At 42.1% G+C, this 10,003-nt stretch overlaps 1 protein-coding gene across 1 annotated transcript; it reads left to right on the top strand.

Moving 5' to 3' along the window:
• Positions 1–712: 712 nt before the first annotated feature.
• LOC310958229 (LIM/homeobox protein Lhx8-like) lies at positions 713–9,493 on the top strand (the record flags this gene model as incomplete). The annotated part of the gene is made up of 8 exons (XM_083929078.1): positions 713–787; positions 1,049–1,192; positions 2,801–2,922; positions 4,517–4,739; positions 6,018–6,131; positions 7,001–7,096; positions 8,382–8,562; positions 9,426–9,493. The coding sequence occupies 8 exons, from the start codon at positions 713–715 to the stop codon at positions 9,491–9,493; spliced, it is 1,023 nt and encodes a 340-aa protein (XP_083785204.1).
• Positions 9,494–10,003: the final 510 nt, after the last annotated feature.

The following is a 10,003-nucleotide window of genomic DNA, read 5'->3' as shown; positions in this document are numbered from 1 at the left end:
TTTAGATTATTAAAAATAATATAAAAGGGCATAATATTCAGACAGGTTATGTTTAATTTAGTTAATTTAGAACATGTCATATGAAAGAATAAATAACAAATTAAATAAGCAGTGAAGTAAACACATAAGTCTCCCCAGCAGCATGAAATAAACATTACACATAATGTGACAAAAAGCACAGGTGTTTTTTAAAAAAAAAAAGGTGTGTGTGTTTGTGTGTGTGTGTGTGTCACCTTCTTTCTCACTGATTGCCCCTCATCGTGTGCACGTGCGCACTCAATTAAGCCAGGATCACTTTTAGCTGCGCGCGAGGCCTCGCACGTGGAGAAAACCCACTTTATATATAAATCAGGACTTCAGGAGCGAAGTGCACGTGCAGCGTCGACGTATAGAAAATAAACACACGCACGCACGCACGCACGCACAAACACACACACACACACACACACATACCCCGTTTGAGTGACTGTTTGGTTGTGTGTGTGTGTGTGTGTGTGTGTGTGTGTGTGTGTGTGTGTGTGTGTGTGTGTGTGTGTGTGTGTGTGTGTGTGTGTGTGTGTGTGTGTGTGTGTGTGTGTGTGTGTGTGTGTGTGTGTTTTACCTTAATTATTAGTGCGTGAGCTTAATGACCGCGGTTGTCATGGGAATATGAAGCGGACACCCCCCTTGGGTCTCGCGCGTGCACCCCCGCGGACACAGTGGCAGCAGCGTGATGTCGGAGGGTGGAGGGCGACGGACGGAGCAGATTTTCACCCAGCTGCAACACGCGCACACTTATTTCGACCCTGTAGGTGTTTCACCACCGCACCAACAACTTTTAACTTCATATTTTAATTATATTTGACATAAAAACACGCAGTTTATTTGTGTAAAAAGTGAAGAGCTGTAGCTCGCGTGACTGCGCAAACTTCAAAGCGCCGCTGACAAACATCAAAGGGAAACAAGTGACTCTTAATTTAAAGACCCGGACGCTTGCTTTACACTAAATAATGTGATTTTTCTGTAATGTTGTTTTTTTTTACACTGTCACACCGTCTCCTTGTGACAGGGTTCCTCTGGGCCCGATGATATTTTCGAGGACTGCTACTCTCCGTCCTCCTTCTCCGCCTCTGGCCCCGCCGAGGCCTCCCCGCTGGGGAAGACCCTGTGCACCTCCTGCGGCCTGGAGATCCTGGACAGGTACCTCCTCAAGGTCAGAGACGCTCCCAATCCTCCCAAACCCTACAAACGCCAGAAAAATATTAACTGCCATAACTTGTAAGTCCTGTTCACATTGCTTTAGCCATCACTAAGCCTGTGAATGTTCTAATTTGTCCAGGTCATCGTTATCCTCAAAGCAATTTCAGTCCAAAGCAACTGGACTTGGTTAATTGATGGCTAGCTGTCAGACCAGTCAGTTAAATAACTGATGACACTGAGCTCCGAAAGGAACAAAGTACCATGTATATAAAAACGTGTTCAATGGCAGTAGTAACACATGCGACGGAAACATTAGAATTTAAATGTTACAAAGAGATCACAGGTTTCCTTGAGTGGCATGAAGTCCATTCAATTTTTTTTTAACATTCAAATGAACCTCATTAATAAATATTAGATCTATAAACAATTGGAAGGTGAGTGGTTACAGTAAGAAAACACATACCACAGACTGGAATCAACAATTACCACAGATGACAGACATATCAGCTTAAAAGGCATGCACAGCAAAGCACAACAATACAATTTAAAAAAATAGGGTTGTGTACTATTTTTAATGCATTTGAACCAAGTCCAGTTGCTTTTGACTGAAATTGCTTCAAGGATTTAGCTATCATTATATCACTGTTACTTTTGTGGTTGCTTGCATCTCCGGGACTGTCTTTCTCTCCGTCCATTTGTCCGTCTTTTCTCTCTTTCTCTCTCTCCTTTTCTTCCTCCCCACCGGTGCAGACAGATGTCAATCCTCTACAGAGCTGGGTCTGTCCGACGGTCCTGCCTGTTATAGGGACTTTCTTATTTTATGACTCTACCGTACTCTACGGAGGAATAGTTGGCTCTATGTAAATCATAAATAACCCATTAAGTGTGGTCTTTACCAACTCCATATGTAAAGTGTCCTGAGAGAACTTTTGTTATGATTTGGCACTATAAATAAAATTGAATTGAGGATTGAATTTAAAAAATACCCCCCCTAATGTGAAATATTAATGTAGACTGGCTCCTGGATTATTTAGATAATTTAAATTTCAAAAGAGAAAAGGAGGAAGAGAGAAATATTTTTGTATTTTACAGTGCAGTATAATTCAGAAAACACGTCAGTACCTGCAGGTGGTTATTTGTTGGTTATACCCAAAAACATGTGACCCTAATGGTTTCCACAGAATCAGTAAGGTATTTGTTTTCACATACAAGGAATTTTCCATGTTGCTCAATGCACACAATAATTAAAAGAAATTAATAATAAAAGTACTGAGAGCCAACAACAAATGCAAAAAACCCATTAAAAAATATGGAAATTATACTTTAACTTTTACAATTTAATTTTAACTGTCAAAAATTTTGCCGGATGTGCAAAAAGTATTGTAGGGTTAGTGCAAAATTTCAGTTTTTCACATTAACATAATTGCATTTTAACATAAACCTATTAGCATAAAACATTGTGTTGAATAACCAGTTTGATACTGTATCACTGCAGCTGTTGGTCATTCAAAAATAAATGCACTTTCAACAGTTTCAGCCTCTATTGTATTCAGTTATAAGGAAAGTCTGTTATTAAACATACAAAGCCGTGTTTTGTTAAAATATTTTTTTCTCGTCTCAGGTGAATAACTTGTGCTGGCACGTGCGCTGCCTCTCCTGCAGCGTCTGCAACACGTCACTGGGCCGACACGTCAGCTGCTACATCAAAGACAAAGAGGTTTTCTGCAAACTCGACTACTTCAGGTGAGTCAACACAACTCTTTCTGCACTGACCTTCTTTTTTAATGAAGATGATGCGAGTAAAAGAGTTTCATGTTTTTATATCAAATGTTTAGTCATTTTATTTGTGTTGCCTCCTCGACCAAACATTGTAATACCATCCATCATCTTCAACCGCTTGTCCCTATTGGGGTTGTGGGGGCTGGAGCCGATCCCAGCTGACATTGGGCGTGAGGCGGGGTCCACCCTGGACAGGGCGCCAGTCTATCGCAGGACACAGAGACAGACACATTCACAGTCACACCTACGGACAATTTAGTCATCAATTTACCAAACACCTGCGTGTCTCTGGACTGTGGGAGGAAACCGGAGAACCCGGAGAAAACCCACGAAGACATGGGGAGAACATGCAAACTCCACACAGAAGGTCCCCTCTGTCCCCTCAGGAACCCTCTCGCTGTGAGGCGACAGTGCTAACCACCACACCACCGTGCCGCCCCAACATTATAATACCTCCCCAAATAATTATGAAGAATAACTGGGCCAGATGATCTGAAAAAAAGCATTTAACTTGGTCTGTGTTTGAGAAAAAAGGGTGTAGCTCATGTGATTTGACATGAGAAACTATTGACAAAACAGAGAAAGGAAGGAAAATCTTTAGTTCTACGTCTGTTCTGTTAATAAGGGAACATGAGGACTGTGTTTGTTTGAGGTGCAAGAGCCCCGAACGGCATCCTTTAATGATGCCTGACTTACATTCTAATGCATTTGTGAACCTTCACCATCTGAAAAACTGAACGTCTGTGAATGTAATGATGTGCCATGTTTGAACCCAAAAAGAATCGTCTGTAGATGATCGCTCTCATGGGATGTTTGACTGATACAGATATTGATTTAAAGGGAAAAAATCACTGATTACTAAAATGGTGGCCGATAGCGGAGTGACCTGTTGCGTTGGTAGAAAATAAAAGATTTTCTTATTGTGGATTTTGCAACATGACTTTTCAAAGATATTATTTAGAGCAATGTCTAATATTCCGTTTTTTAGTAATTTGTCCCTATGGGTATCACTCTGTCATGTCAATTATTTGATGTTAATGTTAGTGATTTTATGTCTTTATTTTTTAAAATCCCAAACACTTTCTATTCTGCACTCTTTGCACTGTTTTTGTAATTTAATCTTTTAACTATTTTGTGTATTTTCGGCTCCACTGAAAAGCAACGCTTGAATAAAGGTTAATTGTCAACCAATAAATAAAATTAAAGAAAATGGTACGTTGTTTGCTGACCATTTAAATATAACTAAATAAAAAAATCAAACGGCTACATGACACTATTTCGAAATTACCTCAGCATTATTTTCTGCATTATGTATTCTGTTGAAAAAAATGTCTGATGGGCAAATACTGACAGACGATATCGGCCGATTATATTATTTTGGCACTAGTTTTAATAGATTATACACCAGCACAGACTGAAAGTCAGTGTACAAAGTTAAAATGAACATTCAGGAGAATACGGGTGTGACTCGGTCAGGATCACTGTCACTGATCAAGCACCTCAAAGAGACTCTTTCACCCCTCCTCCTGCTCTTCTCTTTCACATCTCCCTTCTTCAGGAGGTACGGGACCCGCTGTGCTCGCTGTGGCCGTAACATCCACGCCTGTGACTGGGTGCGTCAGGCCCGAGGCAGCACCTTCCACCTGGCCTGTTTCTCCTGCACCTCCTGTAAGCGCCAGCTGTCCACCGGGGAGGAATACGGACTACTGGAGAACCGGGTCTTCTGCCGGCCACACTACGACATCATGTTGGAGAATCTCAAACGTGCCAAGGAAAATGGTGAGTGTGTGTATATAGATGAGATGAACAACAGGACAGATGCATCACAGAGGGTCTGATTATATGATCATATCTATCTATGCATGATAGTTTTAATTTTGTCGTAATGGTTGTTATAAGCCTCGCAGTCGAAGGCTGTTCAAACTCTGTCTAGCACCTTTTTTATACAGGTAAGTCATCTGTGAAGCACTTTGAACTGCACTGACAAAATAATACCAACGAGATGTAGACACTAAAATTATCAGGCTGCTCCAATAAGTCTGTTAAGAGTCTCCAGTTGGTCCAAAATGCTGCAGCATACTGGCTACCTGTAAAACCTCGAACAGAATTGAAAATCCTTCTCCTTACCTATAAAGTTCTTATTGGTCAGGCTCCATCGTATCTTAAAGAGCTCATAGTACCGTATCACCCGACTAGATCGCTGCGCTCTGAGAATGCAGAGCTACTTGTCGTTCCTAGAGTCTTCAAAAGTAGAATGGGAGGCAGAGCCTTCAGCTACCAAGCTCCTCTCCTGTGGAACCGATTCCCAAGTGTTATTCTGGAGGCAGACACTGTCCCCATATTTAAGAGTAAACTTAAAACTTTCCTCTTTGATAAAGCTTACAGCTACGAGCCCTTGGCTATGTTGTTATTTCTTAAGATGATTGTGTCAGGACAGATGGCTGTCCACATTTGTGGTTGCTTGCATCTCAGGAAGTGTCTCTGTCTTTGTGTCCACCTTTTCTCTATTTCACTTTTCTTCCTCCCCAACCGGTGCAGACAGATGGCCGTCCTCCACAGAGCTGGGTCTGTCCCATGTTCCCTCCTGTTATAGGGAAGGTTTTCACATACACCGTACTCTACGGGGGAATTGTTGGGTCTATGTAAATCATAAATGAGTCAGAGTGTGGTCTTTACCTACTCTGTAAAGTGTCCTGAGATAACTTTTGTTATGATTTGGCACTGTAAATAAAATTGAATTGAATTAAAACTTAAAAAAAAGACAAGTTAACAGTTAGACACCAATGCACGCACCACGCAGGATAATAAAATGACAAAATCAAAGCTATAATTAAAGTAACAGTAGTAGAACAAAGTGAAATAAAAGCAACATTAAAGAACTAGATTTAAAAAGCCAAAGAGAATAAAAATATAGATTTAAATTTATTGCAATAGTAAATAAAATAAGGCTGTAACCTTGGTGTTTTTGGAGCTTTAATGAGTCTCTAGTCTTATTCTTGCAGCGCCTGGTGTAAATATCTTCTTAGTTAGGGTTGTGGACCTAAAACATGATGTCAAAGGACCCTTTAACACTGTCTGGTTTTTCTAAAGAGGGGTCAGAGAAAGAGGAGTCCAGCACTCTGCCCAGACCTGCCAAGAGGGCCAGGACCAGCTTCACTGTTGACCAGTTACAGGTACCGCCAAATGCTCAGCACGACTACTGAAGTAATAATAGTATATTACACTCTGCAGTGGTGCAATTTGACATAATGCACTATTTCACATTTGCCACACTATGAATGCGACTGTAATCAACGCTCTACTGCTCAGTTCTCTGTCAATTTGATTGGCTTTGTTTGCTCTGCTGAGCTCGAGCCCATTTTTACCACGTTATCCTGCTGATTTAATGTCTGGTAATCCCCTCAGACACAGGACACAAGCTAGCAGTTATCCAAAACCCAATAAAACACGGTGTTTTATTTTGAACCTTAATGATAAACAGCAGCAACGAGGAGTTTCTTTTGTCATGCATTAATCCAGAATAATAATAATTTTAAAGTTACTCTTTGCCACTAATACTGCACTTAATTGTTAACAGACGGCCTTTTGTCACTTTTTTTTAGTTTCTGACTAAATACAGCTCACTGATATATTTTCAGCCAGATACAGTTAGAATACAGTTGGGGGCAACTGTGGCTGACAGAGTGGGTCGTTCTCCATTCGAGAGATTGGTGGTTCGATCCCCACCTCCCCTGGTCCACATGTTCAAGTGTCCTTGGGCAAGACACTGAACCCCAAATTGCTCCCCGTGCTGTGCATGGGTGTGTGAATGTGGTGTGAATGATTAGATTATATGGTCTGTAGATGTCCACTGCCATCAGTGTGAATGTCTGTGTGAATGTGACAAACACTGTGAAAGCGCCTTGAGTAGTCAGAAGACTATTGAAGTACAAGTCCATTTACCATTTAAAGGTTCGGGGCTAGCGTGAGTCTAAAGCAGAATAATTTTAAAATGAGTGAATGTTCGGCCGCGTTAACGTGTCTGTCGTCTCTACATGTGTAGGTAATGCAGACTCAGTTTGCTAAAGATAACAACCCAGATGCCCAGACTCTCCAGAAACTGTCAGAGAGGACTGGTCTCAGCCGCAGGGTCATTCAGGTAACTCAACAGTTACTGTCTGTAGGCATGGACGTATTCTTAGACAACGGGGCCCCGGGCACAGACATGTCAGACGCCCCCCCACTCTGTCTACACAGTAACAAGACACCCCAATTCTAAGAGTCTACTTTTTCTACTTTTAATTTTGTAAGGTAAAGTTTCTTCTAGCCAGACAAGTTAGTTATATGGTAAGGATGTCCTCTTCCCTTTTCTCAGCTGACAGTTTCGACTCCAGCCTTCCTCAGAGCTGCTGTTTTCTTCCGGGTATGACGTGTTTTATGAAAACAGCTGACCGGGCTGGGAAACTTCAAAATAAAGTTCCCTGACCCGGTTGTGTCCGTTCATTGCCCTGGTTTATCCATCTTCTGTCATCAGAAGATGGATAAAGGAGTCTGTATCAATAAGGAGGCGTGAGGGCAACACCATGAACAGGGACGAGGGGGCGTACTTGCTCCCACACGACTGGGACGCCATTCTCTGCCAGCGGCACCAGGGTGAGGAACGGACACAACCGGGTCTGGGAACTTTATTTTGAAGTTGCCCGGTCAGCTGTTTTCATAAAACACGTCATACCCGGAAGAAAACGGCAGCTCTGATGAAGGCTGGAGTCGAAACTGTCAGCTAAGAAAAGGGAAGAGGACATCCTTACCATACAACTAACTCGTCTGACCGGAAGAAACTTTAACTTTCAAAATGGATAAAGAAGACATTAGGAATACACTTGATCTTTTAGTAATTTTGTTTCTTTGTCATTTTTAGTTGTTTTGTATGTCTTTGTAATGTAATGTTTTGCATCTCTGTGTTTTATCCATGTTCAGACATTTTGCATCTTTTCGTAGTGGTTTTGCATCAATTTTGCGTTATTTTAAATTTCTATGTTTTTGTTTCTCCCTTTGCTGCACATCTTAAACATTTCTTTTTTTGTCTCATTGTGGTCATTTTGTCTATTTTCAGTCATTCAGCATCTGTTCGTGGTCGTTTTGCATCCCTATAGTCATTTTGTGTATACTTTGTGATCATTTTATGAGTCAGGGCCCTTGACTTTATGGGGCCTTGCGGCTCGTTCAGCAATCCATCCATGCTCGAATGAATGCGCCCTGGTGCATCAAATGCTATTTGACTTCAGCAATCAGGTCGGGACGAATCCTCCCAAAACAGAAAGAATCACAGCTTAGTACAGAGAAGCTATAGGACTTAAGTAAAATTATATTATTAGACTCTAAAGGACAAGTCTCATATTTTGTCTATCATTGCACTAAAAATGTAAATGTACATTCCCATTCAGGTTTGGTTTCAGAACTGTCGAGCTCGTCAGAAGAAATACGTCAGCCCAAATTCGGCCTCCTCAGCCCTGATGACGTCGTTTGCTCCTGGTCAGCTGACGCCACCTTTGATGGACGATCTGCAATACACGGCCTACATGACCCCAGACGCACCCCTCCTCACTGCACTGACTTATATGGATGGTGAGAAACGTGTACATAAGATTTCTCATCTTCAACCGCTTATCCGGGGTCGGGTCGCAGGGGCAGCAGCTCTAGCAGGGGACCCCAAACTTCCCTTTCCCGTGCCACGTTAACCAGCTCTAACTGGGGGATCCTGAGGCGTTCCCAGGCCAGTGTGGAGATATAATCTCTCCACCTGGTCCTGGGTCTTCCCCGAGGCCTCCTCCCAGCTGGAAGTGCCTGAAACACCTCCCGAGGGAGGCGTCCAGGGGGCATTCTTACTAGATGATCCTGAACCAACTCAACTGGCTCCTTTCAACGCAAAGGAGCAGCGGCTCTACTCAGAGTTCCTCACGGATGCTGAACTTCTCCCCCTCTCTCTAAGGGAGACTCCAGCCCCCCTCTTGAGAAAACACATTTCGGTCGCTTGTAACCGCGACCTCGGTCTTTCGGTCCTGACCCAGCGCTCATGACCATAGGTGAGGGTAGGAACGAAGATTGACCAGTAGATCCAGAGCTTTGCCTTCCTCAGCTCTTTGTTCGTCACAAGAGTGCGGTAGAGCTACTGCAGCACCGCCCCCGCTGCTCCGATTCTCCGGCCAAACTCACGTTCCATCATCCCCTCACTGGTGAACTTGATCCCGAGGTAATTTAACTCCTTCACTTGGGGTAAGGACTCATCCCTACCTGGAGTAAGCAATCGATTAAAAAACACACTCCTGGCCTCCAAGCATCCAAACACAGCTACAGTAGCATAGCCATATAAATCAGTGATATTTTTACTCTTAAAAAACATGTAGGCCTAGTTGTTACAGAAATAACTTGCTGATTGTAATGAAGTCTCTTTATTTATTAATTTTTTGTTCTTTTCAACTTCCCTTTAGTCCAAAGTCCGGACCCGCTGATGCTGCAGCCGCTCATGTCCCATTCGCTGACACAACTGCCAGTGTGAGCCACAGCCTGCCTCTTTAAAAGCTGAAGACCAGGATTGGCTGATGGGGGGGGAGATGAAGAGCGAATCATTACTCCCTTTAGAGGAAAAAAGTCCTGTGAGGATCTGGAGACTTTACTTTCATAGATTGTCCAAAATGACAGCAATTAGTTAAATGTACTGCCTAATGTGTGAACAGACACACAAAAAAAATCAACTTTATTTAATTTTATCATCAAAGATTCATGTGAGAATAAGATTTGACATCAGAGCATGTCAAGTAAAATATGGCTATATGTGAGAGGATTCTTTTGTTAATATGTATGTGTTTGTATTTAATTTATTTGGAGAATATGAGATGAGGCACTTTGTTGGATTTTTCTGTTTAGATGTTTTATTTAAGGATGTTAAAATTGTCAGATGGACACTCATGAGAGAGAGAGAGGGATGTTATCAGGTAGTTTCTCTTCTGTAAAGACTTTATACAATTCAGGCACGGGTTGTTTATTTTTGTACTGCAAATAAAAACCC

This window comes from Echiichthys vipera, assembly GCF_963691815.1.
Source record: "Echiichthys vipera genome assembly, chromosome: 15".
Classification (NCBI taxonomy): domain Eukaryota; kingdom Metazoa; phylum Chordata; class Actinopteri; order Perciformes; family Trachinidae; genus Echiichthys; species Echiichthys vipera.
Note: the sequence above shows the minus strand (reverse complement) of the source record. Positions and strands in the feature narration are given on the sequence as shown.